This window comes from Thunnus thynnus, chromosome 9, assembly GCF_963924715.1.
Source record: "Thunnus thynnus chromosome 9, fThuThy2.1, whole genome shotgun sequence".
Taxonomy (NCBI): domain Eukaryota; kingdom Metazoa; phylum Chordata; class Actinopteri; order Scombriformes; family Scombridae; genus Thunnus; species Thunnus thynnus.
In genome coordinates, this window is record NC_089525.1 from 20,193,823 (window position 1) to 20,214,138 (window position 20,316).

Consider the following 20,316-nt stretch of genomic DNA (forward strand, 5'->3'; position numbering starts at 1 on the left):
TGTTGAAAGTAGAGCTGCAATGATTAATCAATTAATCGATTTAGCCAAATATTTTGATAGTTGATTTATCGTTTTTAAGAAAAAAAGCTCAAATTCCCTGCAGCTTCTTACATGTGAATATTTTCTGGTTTCTTTAGTCGTCTATGATAGTAAACTGAATATCTCTGGATTGTGGACTGTTGGCTGAGACAAAAGAAGAAACGGTGATTGACATTTTTCACCATTTTCTAACATTTTATAGACCAAATGATTAATTGATTAATCAAAAACAACACAAAACAAAAACAAAACAAAAAAATCAACAGATAAATCAATCAATGATGAAAATAATCATTAGTTGCAGCCCTAGTTGAAAGTTTTAGGTTTTTCTATAACTGGTTTAAAATGGTTGGATGAGAAGGATAAGAATTATATATATTATGCCGAAGTTTTCTTTAACTAAATCAACGGTTTAAGGATAAAAAGTGTTGTATGTTGTACAGACTGAAAAACCCTTCAAGGCAAATTTAGGATTTTGTGCTATTTAAATAAAATTGACTTGACTTGTCATCTCATGTTTTTAATCTTTTCAAACTTATTTTGTTGTAGAAATACATTTTTATTTGGGTAATTGTTCGATTTATGACGGCTAATGAATACGTCCACTACCTTTTTATTTAGGCTATAGACAAGGCAAGAAAGTGTCACTTTTTAAAAGAAATGATGACACAATTAGATATCACAATTAACCCTATAATTCAGCCAATACTGAGAGAAAAAAAAAGACATAGCCGCGCTTCCTGGCTGTCTTATGAAATATAGACCAATTGACATCTGTATTGCCACCATGGAGTGTCTCATTCTCTGAGCTTGTATCAGCAAATGTCACTCTGTATTGAGGTTTTCTACCACAGCTATAAATCGTGGGGGAAACAGGCTTTCACAGAGAAGTTTTATGGCACAGAGACTTCCCTTCCATTCTGCAGGGGGTATAGCACTTTACACCGTTCATGTGTCACAGCCCTTTTAACTGGCACAGTCCCCAAACAGTAGTATTTTTCTATTCAGCATTAACTGTTGTTTTGATAAATCATGAGTTTTGGTAGAGAGAGAAACACTGGCATATCTCAAAATGATCAAATCTGGAGCTTGAAACATAAACTGGTATTGAAGAAAGTGTGACAAATAAACCAATTCAAATTTCCATCAGTGTTTACTTGTGGTTTAAATGACCGTGAAGAGCAGATTATAACTCAGTCAGATGAACACTGACAACACTGACAGCAGAGCTGCAACTAACGATTATTTTCGTTATTGGTTAGACAAATGCTTCTTTAGTCAATTAGTCATTAGTCTATAAAATGTCAGAAAATAGTGAAAAATATTCATCACATTTTCCCAGAGCCAGAGCTGACAGATTCATTATTTATTTTGTTTAATCAACAGTCAAAAAACCCCAAAATATTCAGGTTACCATCATACAAGACTAAGGATCAAAATTGGTGCAGATTATTTTTCTGTTGATTTACTTATCAGTTAATCAGCTGATCATTTTAGTGAACGCTGAATGATCAATCGTACAAATTGAGCAACTGCACTGGGTACCAGGCTTCTAGCTTCAGGCTTATTGTGTGTAAACTGGTTTGTGCTAATTTGATTGAAAATTAGTTTGCACTACTTATTAAACTGACATGATAAAGGTCCTGAAGATAGATCCTGCTTGACTACATAATATCAATGCCCTGTGTTGAAGAAATACAAACTGTTGTCAATGACTGTAGAGCTGCAATGACTAATCGATTAGTTGCCAACTTTTAAATTAATCACCAATTATTTTGATAATCGATTAACAATTCGAGTCGTGTTTTTAAGAAAAAAAGTCCAAATTCTCAGATTTTTCATATGAAAACATACTGCGTGAATACTTTTGTTGTAAAATTGCATGAATGAACATACAGCCAATGTATTTTGTCTTACATCAGTCTTTCATACAGATTTCATAGATTTGTTTGCTGTTTTTCTGTAATTTGACTTTCTCAGTCTAGTCTGTACAAACATCTATTGCATGTCGGTCCGTCCTGGGAGAGGGATCCCTCCTCTGTTGCTCTTCCTGAGGTTTTTTTTCCTTATTTGAATCGAGAGTCTATGGAAAGAGGATGTTGTATTACTGTGCAGATTGTAAAATCCCCTGAACTTAATCTGTGATTTGTGGTATTAGGCTATAAAATAAAACTGACCTGACTTGACTATTTTGTGAATGACATGTCATATACAAAACGAAATGTAGTACTATACTTCCATATAAATACCTCAGTGGTAGGCAAATAGTGGCCCGTGGGCCAAATCTGGCCCTCCAACAAAAATATTTAGCCCCCTAAAGAAGGCTGAAGTTTTATAGATGACATCAAATCTCTTAATCAATCTAAAGTAGATAACGATGTAAACACACAGCTTATGTAAAACCCAATGAATAGAGGTACATAACATAATTTGTCCCATCTGACCAGAACAGATTTGTGTCAGTAACAGAACTTCAGCTTCAATCATAACATATGCCCTCAGATACAACCCTAAAACTGGTTTATACAAACAAAAGCGTATCAAAAACATGTTTTCCCTGTGCCTGTACAACATCGACCCCCAAATAAACAGTGCTGAAAGAATCTGGCCCATGGTTGGGCCAGACATACATATGACCCCTGACCCTTGACATACATATACTTAAGTATAGCCTATAGGACTATGATATCAGTGAAACACTGTGTTAATATAGATTTGAAAAATACATTTGAAAGACTGTGACTCTTCTTTAATGTGAGCAGCCTTTTCTTTTTTTAATTCTCTTTCCCAAAGCTCCTTGCTGAATAACATAGCAAGAAATTAGTAGTGGAAGTCCATTTACTAAAGTACTGTACTTAAGTTCAATTTGAGGTACTTAACTTTACTTGAGGATTTCCATTTTATGCTACTTCCACTCCACTCCATTTCAGAGGGAAATATCTTACTTTCTTCTCCACTACATTTATTTGACAGCTTTAGTTACTTTTCAAATGGAGATTTGACACAATGGATAATATAACAAGCTTTTAAAATACAGCACATTGTTAAAGATGAAACCAGTGGTTTCCAACCTTTTTCACTTTTGACATCTTACAAAAAGCACAGTGTAGTCGGGGTCACATTTCAGATGTTTATGAGTTGTTAAGAGCTCCACCAAATAGTGATTTTTCCCTCTAAACTTCTCACATGGTTTCATTTCAATAAATGTTCAAATGATCCAATATTTCACCAAAATCAAAGATTAGAGAACAAGTCCAAAAACTGAAAATAAATTTGTGTGACAGAATTTTGTTTTTTCTTCTTTCCTCTCCCATTAATCATCTCACAACCCCTCAGATTTATCTGGTGACCCTATGGAGGGGCCCCGACCCCTAGGTTGGGAATCACTGGACTAAACTAGCTAACTTTATATAAAGTAGTTGAAACTACTTCCAGCAGCTACAACAGTAACATGCTGCTTACACACTGATGCCTCAGTATTAATAATCTAATGATGTCATATATAATAATATATCAGTCAGAGGGACCAAACCACTACTTTTACTGCAATACTTTAACTACATCAAGCTGATAATACTTATATATTTAAGTAGGATTTTTCATGCAGGACTTTTACTTGTAATGGAGTATTTTTACATTGCTCTATTGGTACTTTTATTAAACTAAATGATCTGATTACTTCCTCCACAACTGCCTTTGAACTAAATACAAAACAGAAACTGGAATAAGTTGCTGTTTCAACCGACTATTCGTTATAACAGATAGCTGTTATTTTATTGCATGATTATTCTGTAGCTAATAAGTGACTGATAAGGACAGTACTACTTTTACAACCACATAACACAGCAGTGCAGTGTGTACACCTGCCTGGACTCCTTCCTGTGCTGAACCTGAACGTCTCCTGGCTTTTCAGTGTGTTTGCTCGAAACTGGTGAAGTGGCCCAGCCTTCCCCCATGTAGGACGAGCTACACCTGGGACAACTAGTCGGGATAATTCACCCACAGCAATGCGGTAAAAAAATGACGACTCTCGGCGGTGTAGTTGGACGCTGGCCAGTCTCTGAGCTGTTTTAAAGTTCGTTTGTCAGTGAGTTCACAGTGATCTCTTTGTTTTAGCTAGCGATAGGTTAGCTGCTGCTGCTGCTTCCGGGGAGGGGGGGAACCTCCACACAGGTAAGACGAGTTTCAGTCTTTACTTGAGCCAATTCTGTGCCATTTATGTAAACAAACACCAAACAAAGCTGTTTCAGGCTGTCAGGGGTGTACCGAGCTTGTGGTTAATTGTAAAAAGGAATGTATTAGAGCACACATTGAGCCGTTTGACTGAAAAAAAGTGAGTTACCGTCCTCGAGGCGTGTAGCCGTTAAACGTTAGCGCTCTACGTGCTGAAGGTGAAGCCATGTTCAGGTACGAGGCTGTATGAGCCGTCATACTGTCACTCTCTTCACCGAAAAAAGCTGAACTTTTATTACCTCCTCTGTCACTTGGATCTGCCACATTCGTGTAGCGAGTAGGAGCAAACCGACAGCAACATGGGCTGACGTGAGGAGGGGACGCACTGAGTTATTTATGGTCCTGGTGACAGCACAGACATCCAGGCAGGGCTGGAAAGTGATCACACAATGCTCAGACTGAGTTTCTTTTTCCTCATGTACACGTTGGTGACTTTGTGGAAATCATCACTGAATTAAAGACGTATTGGTCTGTATCTGGTTGTATTAACTGTGAGGACATTTACTGAAGTACTGAACTTAAGTACAATTTTGAAGTATTTTCATTTAAGGCTACTTTATGCTTCTAAGGAAAATATTGTACTTTATACTCCACTACATTGTTTGACTACTGTAGTTATTGATTACTTTGTTGATAAAGATCTTACATTCAAAACATATGATCAATTTATAAAATAAGATGCATTGTTATACATTATACTAGCTGACAGTATATATAGTAGTTACATAATTTCACCTCAGCAGCTGCAGCATTATAATGCTGCTTACATATTAGTGTTTCAATAATATATTTATGATAAGAAAATTATAGTAATCTTAAAGGGGCCATTATGCATAATGAATACTTTTATATAAGTACCCATTTAGTGTGAATACTTTTTAACAAAAGCAATCTGACTCCATCTTGAGTAATATGCATAATGGACACTTTTAGAGTGTTATAATTTATGTATAATAGTAATGACATTATTGAAACACTACTATGTAAGCAGCATTTTAGTGCTGTAGTTGGTGCTCCATTGGCTTCTTTTAGTGTGATTTTGTGCAGCTATGTGTTTACTTCAAAAATGCTACTTTTGTACCTGAGTAGTTTTTAATAAAGATAATCTGACTTCACCTTGAGTCATATTTAGTCTAGCAACAATATTTCTGCTTAAATAGTAATTGCGCCAATTCTGCAGTAGTTGCAAGTACACAGACAACAGAGAAGGCATTTTTAATAAATGACCATAAGTGTAGTAGTAAAATTGAGATAATGTAAAGGTTACCTAATAAGTTTTGTCAGATCCCAAACAGTCACGTTTGACTTCTTATCTTTATTGAGCAAAATCAATCAATCACCAATCGTCAGTTGGCTGGGTAATGAATTCATCTCAATATTCAATTGATGATCCAGTGAGTTATGTAAACTTAGTGACAATAAGCAGAGACTCTTTGTTAATGAACTACTATTACCTTCTGTTCTTGATGGTTAATACAAAGGTGACATCCTTGACTGATAAGTTATGTCATGGTTGGTGTTTGAGCCCAGTTTGTTATATGTACACTGGCAGGCTGTCATACAGTGGGAGGCTCAGGAACTCTCTGAATATAAGCTCAACCTCTGTGTGTGTGTGTGTGTGTGTGTGTTTTGTAGGCGAGACACTGTTAACACACAACACGTGAGTACATAGTGAGGCTTAACATCAAGCTGGGTTGGTTCACAGTATAGATGTTCTGGTATGGAAAAAGGTGGAGTAGAAAACACGTTGGATTACAAACACACACATATGTTGATCACACGGATGTTGTTGATGATTTCCCGCGTATAGATATATGCCTTGCAAATACTGGTCATTTTATTTAAAGCAGCAGACTTTGCACATTGTTTCCATAGCAGTTACGTAACATTCAAACACCGCTCAAAATAGATAGATAAATATAGCATTTTATTTTAATTACAAAGGAAGCAGTACTCTAAATTCAAGACAGGCACAGATAAAAGAAAATATCCATGTCGCTCTAGTAATGAGTAATGTGTAATTGATGCTACTGTAAAAACTGAGACATGATGGAGATCTTCACTTCATTGTGTCATACTCAAACAAGAGGGGTAGTAATTTGTTTTATTTTCCATGTCATGTAGTGTTTTATGTGTCTCTTTTTGCTGGCAATTCCCGACATTGGTATAAGATGGAGGTAGACATGACACACCTGCTGTCTCATGGTCTGGAGAATTTATTTGTCTACCGTTGCCGCCTCACCTGCGTTCACCGAGGGTGTGGCAGCACATGTGACTCACTCATATCGACCATCAAAGCAAGTGAGTTGGCTCAGCTTTAAACGCCACCTTGGGTAATCCTCTGTGAGACTGGAGGACACTGTGCGGCCAGAGACATTTCCCTCGAAAGCTTAGACTGTCACATGGTTACAAGGCATTTGATTTGGCTAAAGCGTTCCTTCATTAAAGCGGGTTGTATTGAGCAGATATCCGTTGTTTGGCTGTAAACCTGTAAAAACATATTTCACTGTATCAGCTGGGGAACTGTCTTGTTGTGCTACAGATATGAGCTTTAGTCTAAAATGTTTCTTTAAGTCCTGGATTCCTGTAAAATAATGTTTCTGCTCTGGTATAGGATTAGGTTTAATCCATATCTGTGAAACTGTACTTGTTATGTTATGTTGTGGTATTACATAAGCTTTCACAAAGAAACCTAAGACAAAAGAAGGATTTTTGAAACAGTAGATGAAACTAAAATCCATAATGAAAACTTACACTTTTTGGGGCTGCAATGAACAATGACTTTCATTGATTTCTTTTTGTGGGGGGGGGGGGGCGTAAATTGGTTAGCTGTTGAGTCTGTTCAATGTCAGAATCCAACTAACAAATATTTTCGTTACTAATTATTTTCTTGAATAGTCATTTGCTTTGTAAAATATCAGAAAATGAGTGAAAATATTTTGTTTAGTCCGACAAAGAGTCCAAAACTCCAAAGATATTCAGTTAACAGTTGTAGAGGACTTAAGGAAACCATTAAATATTCATAATGAGAAACTGGAACCAGAGAATTTCAGCATTAAAAAAGATGATCATCATAATTGTTCCAGATCCGTTTTCTGTCAGTCGACTAATCTTTGCAGCTCTTGGGCGAATAATTTCACAGAGGCTAAAGGTACCTCTTCAGAGTGGCAGTTTTCTCTGACCAAAAATCCAAAACCCAAAAGTATTAAATTTACCGTGACATTATAGAAAAGTGGCAAAGCTTACATTTAAGAAGCTGTAAACAGTGTATCAACTAATTGTCTCTTAACTACACTTTTTTTACATGATGCTATAACATTTTGATACGTCTCCATTTCATGTGGAGGATCCCAGGAAAGATGAGTACCTTTATTGATTTCATAGCAGCATGCTGTAGCTATGAGAGACACAGTGATAAACTGTTGTGTTACTGTAGCGTTAGTGGACATGCAGCTTCAGAGCCACCTGCAGACACAACAACTGGATACTCAGGTACCCGTCATCTCCAGGGTCGCTGAATGTCTACCTGCCATCCTTCACTCTAATCAAGACTGCATCCTCAGTAAAAGCCTTTGGGTGCTCTGTGGCCAGCTTTGACTCCCTGCAAGTGCACGTCTATGTATCACAAAGCAAATAACACACCTTCAGTATAAAGGAATTTGATAACAGTGGAAAAATTGAAACTGGGAATGTTTTATCGATAAGAGAACTAGATATACCCTTTACAGCAGGGCAGAGTAGTGAATTTATTGTTTACCTCTTGTTTCACATTCTTGCACCAGGTCATGTTTTTTTCCCAAATAAATGGAGCACAGCCTGGTTTCTACTGTGCTTCTCTCTCTGTGCTACAGGATCCATGACCCCTATCCATTTCAAGAGTAGGTATCACTTGTGCACAGTAAAGACAAAGACAGGGAGGGGAGGCCTGTATGACCTCAGCAAGTGTGTACGTCTGTGGAAGGACTCATATTTGTAATCAGGCGTTTGTGTTTGCTATCAATCACTAAGCTATTGAGAGTACTTTCCCTGTGGTTGTGCAACATCAGCAGCTTGAGTCCCCCACCCCCCCAAACACACACACACACACACACACACACACACACATTCACTGACATTGATGGAGGCAGAGGGAACACTTCTCCTGTCCTCTCAGCTGAGCTTCACTCTGCCTAGTTACACCAATTCCCCTCTGCATTCCTTACAGCGGTGCAGCCAGAGCTCATACACATCCACGCTCATGCACACAAATATGTGTCCACACACACACACACACACACAGACCTTATCCTGACGGTGTGCAGGGGAGGCAGGGCTCTGGTTTCATTCAGGCTTAAGGCAGCTGCTAGGTTAGAGTCTCGTGTTTGCGTGCAGTGGCTACTGGGCGCTTGACAACAAAGATATCATCTTGGGTGAGTAGCTTGAAGGTAACTGAAGCTAAAGCAGTCTTTTTGTACCTGGAATCTGGATTTGAGTCATAGAGAGAAAGAGGCGTAAGGTAGCTCTTTTTTTCATATTATGTATGGCAATGTGCAAAGGAAAATTACACTGTTTGCTTTACTCCTTTTTATATTGAGGATATGCATCTGAAGGTAGTATTTGTTGGTATTTGTCTGTCCCACTTTAGTCCTTCAGACAGCATGAAATCTTCTAAAATGATGCCGGTCAAAACATTCAGCTCAAAACTCCTTGTTTATGTTGTACAAAAGCCATTTACCGCTACTTAACTGTACTTTTGCTCCTAATATTTCTGGTCTCCTTGGAAGCTCTCCCTACCTATCTCCACACACACACACAGTTTATTAAATGCAATTCATTTTACAAGCTAGATCTTATGCGATCGATACCATATTTGGTGTGTTTCATGAAATGTCAGTTTATCTGATTTATTTGTTCATATGTGGAGTAAATGACCAGAAGTTTCTCAAAAGAATGCATTCCTCATCAGCAGTCTCCTTATGAGAAGGAATTAGAGGAGATTAGGAGCTGCACAAAGGGATGGAGATCACTGCTGATTGGATGCAAGGGGCCATTAATGATGGGAATTGCATTTCTGCCCAGTCCATTCAGAATTCTTACTCCCGTGTAGTACCATGCCTTTGTTCCTTCCCATTAGCGGTGGTTTGACTTTAGTCCGCTTTCTCTTGCCTCATTGCACAGAGTTTAGTTTTCAGTTTCAGTTCAGCTTTCAGTTACGTGCATAGTGACTTTTTAGCTGAGATGAGAATTCCTTTTGTCCCTCAGGAAACTTGCTGAGAGGAAGCAGCTGTGGCTTGCTGCTATATTGCTGTTGCTCTGTGGATTTGTCATTTCCTGTGGAGTTGGCCAGTATGAGTAGGAATAGTACAGCTTCTGCAGCAGAACTTACTGTGTCTCTCTTTCAACAGAAAAATCAAAATGAAGACATGGAGATAACATTGTGACTATGGACGATTGTTTCACTTGTTGATCCAGCTTTTGAGATGCAGACATAGACCTCACGAAATATACTGGACACAGTTTTTGAGGAGATAAGCAGCTGTGTAGAAACGGACGCAGAACTTTCCCTGTGCAACAGACGTTTGGACTGAGCCAATGGCTACAACAGAAACCAAGATTGCCAGCAGCACCTACACCGCAGGCCTTTCATGGGCCAGAGTTTGTAAGGAGTGTGGCCAGCAGCATGACGGCCAGGACAGTCACCTGTACGAGTACCAGGATGATGTGGACGATGAGCTGGTATGCCACATCTGTCTGCAGCCCCTACTCAAACCTATGGACACCCCTTGTGGCCACACTTACTGCTTTCATTGTCTGAGCAACTTCTTGAAAGAGCAGGACTTCTGCCCTGTGGACCGCCAGCGGCTGCAGTTACATCAGTGCCGTCCATCCAGCCTGCTGGTCAGGAACCTGCTGGACAAGTTGACTGTGACGTGCCCTCACTATGCAGACTGCCAGCAGCAGATGCAACGGTGTGAACTACAGCCTCACCTGCACAACAGGTAAGACTCCTCTTGTTGTGGTTAGGGATGAGGTCAAAGATCACAGAGTCATGCTGACATTCGATGGCAGCAATATCAGTGGTTATTGGGTCTATATCTGGCTAAAATAAAGGGAAATGGTTCAATTTTCCAATTCTAAAATCTGACTGGTTGACTGGTACTGTATATGGAAATGTAAAAATATCTTATATCCTACCAGCCTTTAAAAAAAAAAAATGAACACAATATCCAAACACTTATACAATGTAATGTAATCCTGTGTAATAGTTATACCACTGATACTACTCTTATATCTGTCAAATTAATATGAAGTTAACATGCCCTAATTAACATGATTTAAATTGTTTGTTTAATTTATGTGGGGTTATGTACTGGACTACTTCTTGGACAGGTGCATTGACTTCCTAGGGTCTCCGCTGGTTGTCTGGCAACATAATGGTGACAACAGGAGTCCAAGAAGTCACTGGCTATTGGCTAAGACATAGTGGCACATAAATCCGCCGTAAAACCACAGTTACCTTCGAATGGAGCCTTTCCCCCCCTGTTTCCAGTCTTTATGCTAAGCTAAGCTAACCAGTTGCTGGCTGTAGTTTTATAACCCAAAAAAAGATTATAACGGACATTATATAACAGATATGAAAATGGTATCGATCTTCTCATTCAACTCTCAACAAGAAAAAGAATGGGTGCATTTCCCAAAATGTCAAACCATTCCTTTAAAGTAAAGTGGCTGCATTATATTGTTAAGTGTGTCAAATGTCTTGTACCACCAAGTTTTTTCACTTGAAGACAAACATAAGATCTGGAAAGGTCATTATGCCCTGATAAAAGTATTCTGGCGAACTTCTTAGGAATGTACGACGACTATCATTGAAACCGTTTCTCTTCCGTGTGTCCTTTCAAGGAATGTGTTTTCCCTCTTTAAAGCTGTAATATTATTTCTAAAAACGGACTAAGGTACAGTTCCTCTTCAGACATACAAACTTGTAATTACTGCGCTCAAGACAAGCTGCAGGTCAGTCGTCTTGTTTTTCCACATGGCCAGAGAGGTGCTTATCATCTTGGTGGCTAGTTTTGACGCGGTCAGTTGTGGGGGGCAAATAGTCCAACTGCAGCCCCTCTGTGCACACAACGAGGAGGCAAAGTTCAGACATGAGGACCAAGCAGCAGTCCCAGCACTCTGTCTCACCCAGACACCCTGCAATGCAGTGAAATTTTCTACTTATCTGCATAGTGCTTCTCCTCTGAACTCCGTGCATAAGTACACTTGTTCTCTCATCTTGTCACCTCTTCACCTTTTCCAAATCACGTTTAACATCATGTGTATGGCTCATCACCCGTATCGCTCTCTGACTAGTTTCCTCATGTTCCTGTCTTTTCCCAGATGTCCTGTTTTTAGAAGACTGAGGGAGGAAGCAGAGAAGAGGAAGAGGCCCTCTTGGAACGAGTTGAAGGGACGAAAGGGTGACAACGAGTCATCTGTTGATGCTAAACATTCAGCAACGCAACCCCGAAATCCCACAAGAGATCAGCCTGAGCCTGGGCTAATTAATCCTGCCTTTGAAGAAAGTGAGGATGGTATGGAGTCATTTTATCATCCTAACAGCTACCAGTATAACAGCGATTCAGCCCCAAGTGACTTTTCTTTTTTCTTTGCAGCCACCAACACACAATCAGAATCACAACTTCCTAGCAAAATTAGCGATTTGCAATTACATGTTGGTCAGACTGTTGCAGTGAAACTGGATAATGTTTGTAGAAGCTGCCCCTTTGAACCGAAAGTTTCCTCTCTGGAATGATTGCAGAAAACCTAAATCCATGCGCCCACTCCCTTCAGTGGGGGTGGTTGTCAAAACAGACAGGAATTGCTGATGTTTTTCGCCTCAAGGTTTTGATTCCTAAGTCTGTCACAAGTGAATCATCAGTATAGCCGTAGGAACATGTACCAGCTCACAGATGTTTTAACCAGAGTGTCTCATTCATAAGGAAAAACCCTTTGAGGGTTTTTTTTTCCCTACTTGCAAGCCCATTCCAAGGATCAAAGTCCACTAAAACATTGTTGCCTGGCAACTAGTAATCAGTGTCCACAGAGAAGTTTGCACTGTTGTCATTTTCATCTCTACTTTAATTGAATTACTGCCTTTAATGCCCTTAAAATCCTCAGAGATGTAAGTGAAATACACTGAGTTTACACTTTTTAAATATGCAATTACGTCTTCTTTTTACTGAGTGTTTAAAAAATATTTTCTCAGCTTAAACATGTCAGCATGTTGACTCACCCAGATTAGGTTGTTTCATCACTGCTGTCAGCTGAATATATCCTTTTGTAATGCTGTTGGTACTAAAAAGATTTGTATCACTACTAAGGAATTGACTATAGCGTGTACATACTTGTATGGTCTGTGTATAAAATCAGACCAATGCCAGTGTGCTAAAACTTATAAAACTCATAGTTTTACTGAGATGATTACACGTTGAGGTCCACTCTGCTTCTCTTTCTTATCTATGACTAGCTTTTGTTCACTGTGCTGTAAAAACAAATGTCACCTATAGTTCAACATCATGCTTTTGGTTGACACAGCATTGTGAATTTTATGGTTTTCTCTTGTCTGGAAAAGGCATACTCCACAATTTTGAGATATAAAGTATGTATAGCTTGTATCTTTACGTTGAATAGTGTAAAATAGCAAAATAGTATTCCTTTAATTTACAATATGTAGAGTTTGTTTGGCTGTCATGTTTACAATTCTTATTTTCTGAGTGATTTGTCATTTGCAAATATGTGAAAGACCATTTTAGTTTAGTTTAGTTATAATTTCACATTAATCACAAATGTTCTGCTTAACAGTCTCTCCAAAGTGCTGTTTAAAGGATAATTCCAGTATATAATATTTTCAGATAGTTCTGGCCATCATTTCTACAGGTTATGATACTTTTTTGAAACAAAGTTATTACTGATTAGCCAGAAGTAAAACAGAAGTAAGTGCACCCAAAATATCAGTAATAATCCGTCATTGCACAGGAAAACTATCTTGTTACATACATGTGGTTAACCACTCATGTTTCTTTCCACTTCTGACTTATTATTTAGAGATGTTGCCATGTTCCTAAATCTCAGCAATTACCTTGGTGAATACAATGTTATATATTTATATATTACACCAATAGAAATCATCACCAAAGAATAAAACCCAAGAAAAACAGAATTATCCTTTAAGTGGTTATATTTGGTAAGTGCATTTAGTGTGTTTTAAGGGGTATTTAAGAGGTAAAATTCAGCCAAAGAGAGCTGAGTGCTTGAAGGCAAGTGCAAGAGTGTTTGTTTCATAAACTGGAAATACAACCATAGTTATTCCACCTGGCTTTCTGCCCCTCTTCCCTCCAGACAACACCCCCCTGCGGTCCAGTCTGGTGGCTGAGGCCAATGTGGTGGAGCTGTTCAGAGAGGAGCCTGAGCAGGAGCTGGGCCTGCGCATCGTGGGGGGGAAAGACACACCGCTGGGGAACGTAGTCATCCAAGAGATTGTCCGCGACTCGCTAGCAGCTCGCGATGGCAGACTGGCCCCAGGGGACCATATCTTAGAGGTGAGTGAGAGTAATAATAACCTTAAGTGAAGTGAGGAATGTGATGTTTTTCTCTTCTGATCTGTTTTGAAATCCACATGGGAAGTCATAAGTATTCTGGCGGCATAGTCTGACACAGTTCAGTGGAATATATTTTTGTGTAAACACCTTGTCATTACATTCTCATGGTGTTGTAAACACAACGCTTTGCAGCCGGGCATGGGAAAGCAGATAATCAAGAAAAACAAGTTTTAGCTCCATGGCAACAGGGCATGTTTAATAATGCTGATCACAAACGCCTCCTGTCACTCTAAGCAACTTTTTCTGATAACTGCCACTGATTGAGGAAACCCCCTATCTCTCAATATTTAAACATGAAGAGGACTAAAATTTAATCTGTTTCAATTGAAAAAGTTTGTAATTTTCTGCTGTTGTTAATAATTTAATTTATTTAAATATGGATGTTATACATATTTATGAACACGCTTTTTGTTTGTTTGTTCAACTATTGATTTGCATGAACCCAAATGTAAACTAGGAACACTTTTGGTCACAAGAGAGGAGACTGGAAGTACAGAATATGACTTGAAGGAGATATTAATAATTGTTGTTTCTTCTCTTCCAACAATGTCCTTCTACTTGGATTTCTACCCTCCAGCTCTCCTGGAATGCGGTACAACTGTAAACTGATCTTATAGACTATTTCAGCCTCGGCTCTGGCACCCCTGCTTCAGTGTGTCCTCCAAAATGCAGCTTTTCCTCTAAAACCAACCAATTCCAAACCTGAAAATGAAACAAAAACCTCAGAGAACAACACGGTGCCCTCAGGTTCTGTAACATTAGCTGCAGTTTTTTTTGGGCTGCTGGATGTAAAGAGATATGGTGACAATTGAATCAGTTATTTCTTGAAACTCAATCTTTCTCCTCCACTTGAATCGATGCATTGATTTGATTTTTTTTTTTTTTTTTTTTTTTGGTGAAGGGTCACTGTTACATCAGATTTGTGAAGCAAAGATGACTTTGACAGAAGAAGCATTCAATTCCTATCTTGTTATGGTTCTGATGAGGAAAAGACCAAGAAATTAACTGAAAGTCAGATATTCAGATGTCACATATTGAAACAGAGCAACAAGTTTCAGGAAGATCAATTAAATGCTTTTTGTCTGACTTTAACATAATTATCTATTGAGGAAAAGTAAGATATTTGTTCAGTCTTGCTTTCCTGTTTAATGTAATACTTCTCATATCTTGCCATAGTGGCACTCATGTTCAGTATGTACTGACTTGTTGGTGGTAGACTGTTGACTCTCTTGTTTTTCCGTCTGTGGTGTCGTGTTTCCAGGTGAATGACGTCAGTCTGGCTTCTGTCCCTCACGCTCGGGCCATCGCAGTGCTGAGGCAGCCTGGCCCTCTCAGGCTCACTGTAATGCAGGAGAAAGGTTTCAAATCAAGAGATCCACGCTCTGATCATCACCCTTCCTCGTCCAACACTTCCACTGCCCCCCAGCCTTCCCACAGTAACCATGGCAACGCTACCTCCAATCACAACCCTGGCACAGTCCTGCAGGTGATGCTAATGAAGAGTCTGCGCACCGAACCACTCGGCATCAAACTCATCCGCAAATCAGATGAGAGTGGGGTTTTCATCCTGGACCTGCTGGCCGGTGGTTTGGCAGCCAAAGATGGAAAACTGAGGAACAATGACAAGGTGTTGGCCATCAACGGACATGACCTGAGACATGGTACACCTGAGAGCGCCGCCCAGATCATACAGGTATTTCTCTGTCATATACAGAAAAGCCACATTAAACATTAACTACAAACTGAGTTTGATAGGCAGTCCATTACAGTGAACATTTAGACCTTTATTTTTTGTCAAAGTTTTATCATGTGATAGTGTGGAACTGTTTTAAACTCATCCTTGTTCGTGGATTTAAGGAAGCAACAATAGCTGCCAAAGAGCATCAAATTCCTGTAAAAAAAAAAACCCAACAAAAACAAGATGATAAATAATATGTAAACAGTGACATTCTGAAAAGGATAATGATACCTTTTTTTTGTTGCTTTTACTAAATCTTTTAAACATACACAGTATATATGTACAGCAAGGTAATATATTTCATCCAAATACATATGACATATATATTGTGTGACCTTGCATCAAACAGTGTCTCCTATTTTCCAGCCCATTCTGATGACATTCCCCAACCAACATAACCTCCACCCCAAGAATGTAAAAATCTCAAAATAAATGGAGATTACAGAAAAAGACAAACACTATCAAATTGATAAACAAATAAAACAAATAACAAGGATAATGTGAGTTAAGTAACTAAAGCATTAAAAAAGCAGTTGTTCAGTAGCCAGGTCTTATTGGTTGTTTAACACCATCAGTAATTGGAATTTCCACCAAATTCAGTAGGAAATGTCCTGTGAGGACCATAAAAATCCATTATTTTTTCATAGTGATCAGGACGGTTCTTTTCCAGATAGCTTGTTCTGAACTGAAGTGTTACAATACAAAAGGACACAGAAACCATCATGGTCATTCACCCCACTGCTAGCAGAGTAAACACAAAGCTGGTTAAGTTTTACAGTTCAAGCCATTTTTAAGAATTAGCAACTTGATTTTCATACCATCCTGAAATTAATGTAAACCAGTATCATCAGGAGGCCTGCAAATCAATTTGAAAACTCATGATTTTGTTTGTAAAATAGTTGGCACTAATGTAAAGTACTGTATGTTTGTTCATTAGATAAAACATGGAAAACTATTGGTGACCGTGATGGTATTTTACATAATGTTCTGTTTGCATTTGTTGTCTAATAAAATGCTTTTTTCTTGTGTGCAGGCCAGCGAGGTGCGTGTGAACTTTGTGGTGATGAGGCCTGCAGACACTCAGGAGGAAGGAGGAAGCAGCAGAGAGGGACAACACAGCAGAGCAGCCAGGAGGGCGCCTGAGCCGCAGTACTTTAGACGGCGGTCCACCTACATGAAAGTAATACGGAACATTTGCTTACATATCAGTGTTCAAACTAAAGATTGCTCTTGGCCTCCCTTTTTAATCAAATATATTTTTGTTTGGGCCCTTTCCAGCTGTGGGCTACGTGAATTTAACCTCATGTTACGCTACTAGCAACAATGCTGATTGTAGTATCCTGTGCTTCTGTTTACACAGTGTAATTGTGAATCACACTCAGTTGTACCATACACTGTCAGCAGAAAGAATAGCAACCCCCCACTTGGGAGTGAGAAGCTTTGAGAGCAGACACCTGCGTCGGTGAACAAAGATGAAAGCCCTTCTCGAGGGCCTCCCTCTGTCCTGATCAAAAGGCCCGGGGTGCTGCTCACTCTGCCACTACGGGGCCACTGTCTTGTTGTTTTTTTGGTTGTTTCTTTGGGTGGCAGAGGATCAAAGCTAGTAACAGTTAGCTTTCGCCTGCAGAGTCGAGCCTTTTCGTCTTGCTGGGGGGGGATGGGTTCCCTGCTGGGGGGGAGGAAGAGCCTCCCCCCCTCCCCCAAGCTTCCCTTCTGATGGTTTACAGACTCCAGAGAGCAACAAGGAGGCTGGTTGAAGCTGTCATTTTCCACACATCTTTTCCACTACGAGAGCTTAGTGTTGATCCTCACACGTTGCCTCTACCCTTACCTCTCAGCTCCATCTCAAATGTTTCACATTTGTTTCTACGAGTGGTATCAATTAAGTCAAAGGATCCTGGAAAGGCTAAAGTTAATTGGCAGCACAGATTTCATGTATGTAACTTGGAAACTTGATGTTTTTGCGGAGAATTTGTGGAACATGAGATCTTAAAAACGAGTAGAGATTTTCAAAAAAAAAAATCCATACAATCTTGAAATCTAATCTTGATCAACATGTTTGTCATTATGAAGTATTAAATCTGGCTCATTGTTCATACAGGATCCTCCAGGTGGGTTTTCCAGCCAGGAGAAGACCGTGAGCCTGAAGAAGGAGCCTCGGCTTTCCCTGGGCATTACTATTGCTGGGGGGAGAGACTGTCGCAGCCGCCTGCCTGTCTACATCACAAGTGTGCAGCCCGTCGGTTGTCTGCACCGAGATGGCACCATCAAAAGAGGTACAAAACAGCATCTGTGATTTTATGTTTTAAAAAAAGTTGTAACAGAAACTACATGTTGTGGTTAAATGAAAATGCATAGGAAGGGGTTTATATTGTGAGTTTACAGATATAAAGAATGGGATCACTTCTTTAATTTCAAACTCAACTGAAAAATCATTTGTAGGTGACGTTCTGCTGAGTATCAACGGTGTAGACCTGACCCAGCTGTCATACAACGAGGCCGTTTCTGCACTGAAGGCACAGACAGCTCAGCCCCAGGTGGTGCTCCGTGTCATCCAGACCGTCTCCGAGGACTCAGAGGAGGACCCCGAGGCTGCCAACAAGGATGAAATGGACCCCATGGACGACCCACGAGAAGACGCCCTCAACTGGACTCCGCTGTGGACTCGCTGGCTTGGATTACCGAGGTACACACCCTAATACCATCACTCAACCTGAATTCTGTTCCTCCACTTCACCTGTGCACATTGCAAGACTTACCTCTGACTCTGTCTGTGTCATTCCAGTCCAATGCACTGGTGCCGGGACATCGTCCTGCAAAAGACCAACAATGAGAGCTGGGGCTTCAGTATCGTCGGAGGCTACGAGGAGAGCCACGGCCAGCAGCCCTTCTTCATCAAAACCATCGTGCCTGGTACACCTGCTCACTTTGACGGACGCCTTAAGTGAGTCAACCCCAGTTTGACACCCGTAACATGACATTATCGACTCTTGTGTCCTTTCATCACTCTTACTCCACATTCACCGATGGGCTGTGGTTTCTCTCCAGGTGCGGTGATGAGATAGTGGCGGTCAACGGAGCCACAACAGTGGGAATGAACAACTCGTCTCTCATCCCCATGCTCAAGCTGCAGAAGAATAAAGTCACGCTGACTGTGGTGTCGTGGCCTGGGAGTCTGGTGTAGCAAAAAAGAAACTCACTCACTCTTGTTTTCCTTTCTCTCACTCTGTTTGGTGTGCACACAAACATGTACGTGTTCAGCGGCATTCCTTGCAAGGCCACTCACTGTCCCTGCCACTTTGTTAGGTTACTTTGTTGTAAGGGCTTTTTATCAGCTATGTAATACAGAACATGTGTGTACTTAAGAATCACCCCCGTGCACAGAAGAAATGACTCTCACAAGCATAATCTCGGCAGTTACCTGTTTGGTTGTATTGTCTGGTGCATGCAAAGGACGTTGATTGTGTAACTCGGTGAACACTTTGGGGTTTATTCAGGGTGCAAACATGATGACAATCAGTGAATTATATGCAAGGAACAAAGTGGAAGGATTGTTATTTTATTGGAACACCTTTTTGATCCTTTTCTGAAGCTCAGTATATTTTTGCTTACCTGTTAAATGATGTTATCATTTGTTAGTCATGACTTGATTCAAGTAATTTGCATAAACAGCATCCAAAGATGAAATACGGTGCAAATATGTAGACTTATATATAGATGAGTACATATATCAAAATGACTCCTGACTGTATAGACTGATGCCAAAGACACAAAAATCATCCTGTCATACCTGTTATACCACTAGTGTGATTTTATCAACTTTATTTTTATTGCACTTTTTAAAACCTTGAAACAGAACGCTTTAAGTAGGATAATAAAGCCATTATGGAAATTTGAGTAACGAATCAAACAGTCACATTTTCCTACAGACGATTTGCTGGAGTTGACTCAAGCTGCATTCAAGTTCTTAAGGGCTTAAAAGGTTGGGAATACTTATAATGCAAAGATACTGTCCTATCCAAGTAACCACTTATATTCCACACACTCCTAAAATTAATAGGAAACCTGTATAAACCATTTAATTGGGATTGCACTGGCAGGAAACTGCTTGGGTCCAAGTTTATTTCCTGTCAGCTGTTGATACTTGTAAACAGTGCAGCAGGAAATACGTTTGGACATATTTAGAAACTGTGAGTTGGTGAATAGAAGGTAATATTAAGGTATCAATCCCATTGCGGATGTTTGTTTTTTCTTTCTTTAAAAGGGTTTGTCATCAATAAATAAAGACGTTCAACAGCTTTTCATTTATTAATTGATACATGTAAAATTGCCAGTGCTCTGTATTTATTTTGAAATGATATAATGGCTCATACTGAATGGCTTTGATAAGTGAGTGCTTTGTAGACACTGAAGGACAAACCAGAATGTACACTTGCCTTAAATGTCCACAGTACCAAAATGTTTTTTCCCCTCATGATTGTTGCGGCCTTGTTAAGATCATTTGTGTTACCTCTTTCTTTTTATGTCGACACATTCCCAGTGGCCTTTCTTGTATTGATACAAGACATTATTGAACAGTTCAGAATATTGTTTTCAAGTCCGGCTGTGAAATAATAAAGTTGGTAATATGTGCGTTGGCCCCGTCCGCTGTTTCATCACGTTCAATAAAAGCATAACAAATGA

The 20,316-nt window shown here is 39.5% G+C and overlaps 1 protein-coding gene across 3 annotated transcripts; it reads left to right on the forward strand.

Annotated features, from left to right (window-relative positions):
• Positions 1-3,892: 3,892 nt before the first annotated feature.
• lnx2b (ligand of numb-protein X 2b) lies at positions 3,893-20,316 on the forward strand. 3 transcript variants are annotated; one of them, XM_067599561.1, is made up of 10 exons: positions 3,893-4,212; positions 9,657-10,250; positions 11,635-11,828; positions 13,636-13,835; positions 15,157-15,588; positions 16,667-16,813; positions 17,735-17,909; positions 18,076-18,319; positions 18,419-18,577; positions 18,682-20,316. In XM_067599561.1, exons 2-10 carry the CDS (start codon positions 9,844-9,846, stop codon positions 18,815-18,817), a joined length of 2,094 nt encoding a protein of 697 aa, XP_067455662.1. In that variant the 5' UTR covers positions 3,893-4,212; positions 9,657-9,843; the 3' UTR covers positions 18,818-20,316. The 3 variants fall into 3 exon arrangements, with proteins under 3 accessions (XP_067455662.1, XP_067455664.1, XP_067455663.1); XM_067599563.1 differs by lacking the exon at positions 3,893-4,212 and adding an exon at positions 8,563-8,681; XM_067599562.1 differs by lacking the exon at positions 3,893-4,212 and having other exon boundaries at positions 9,559-10,250.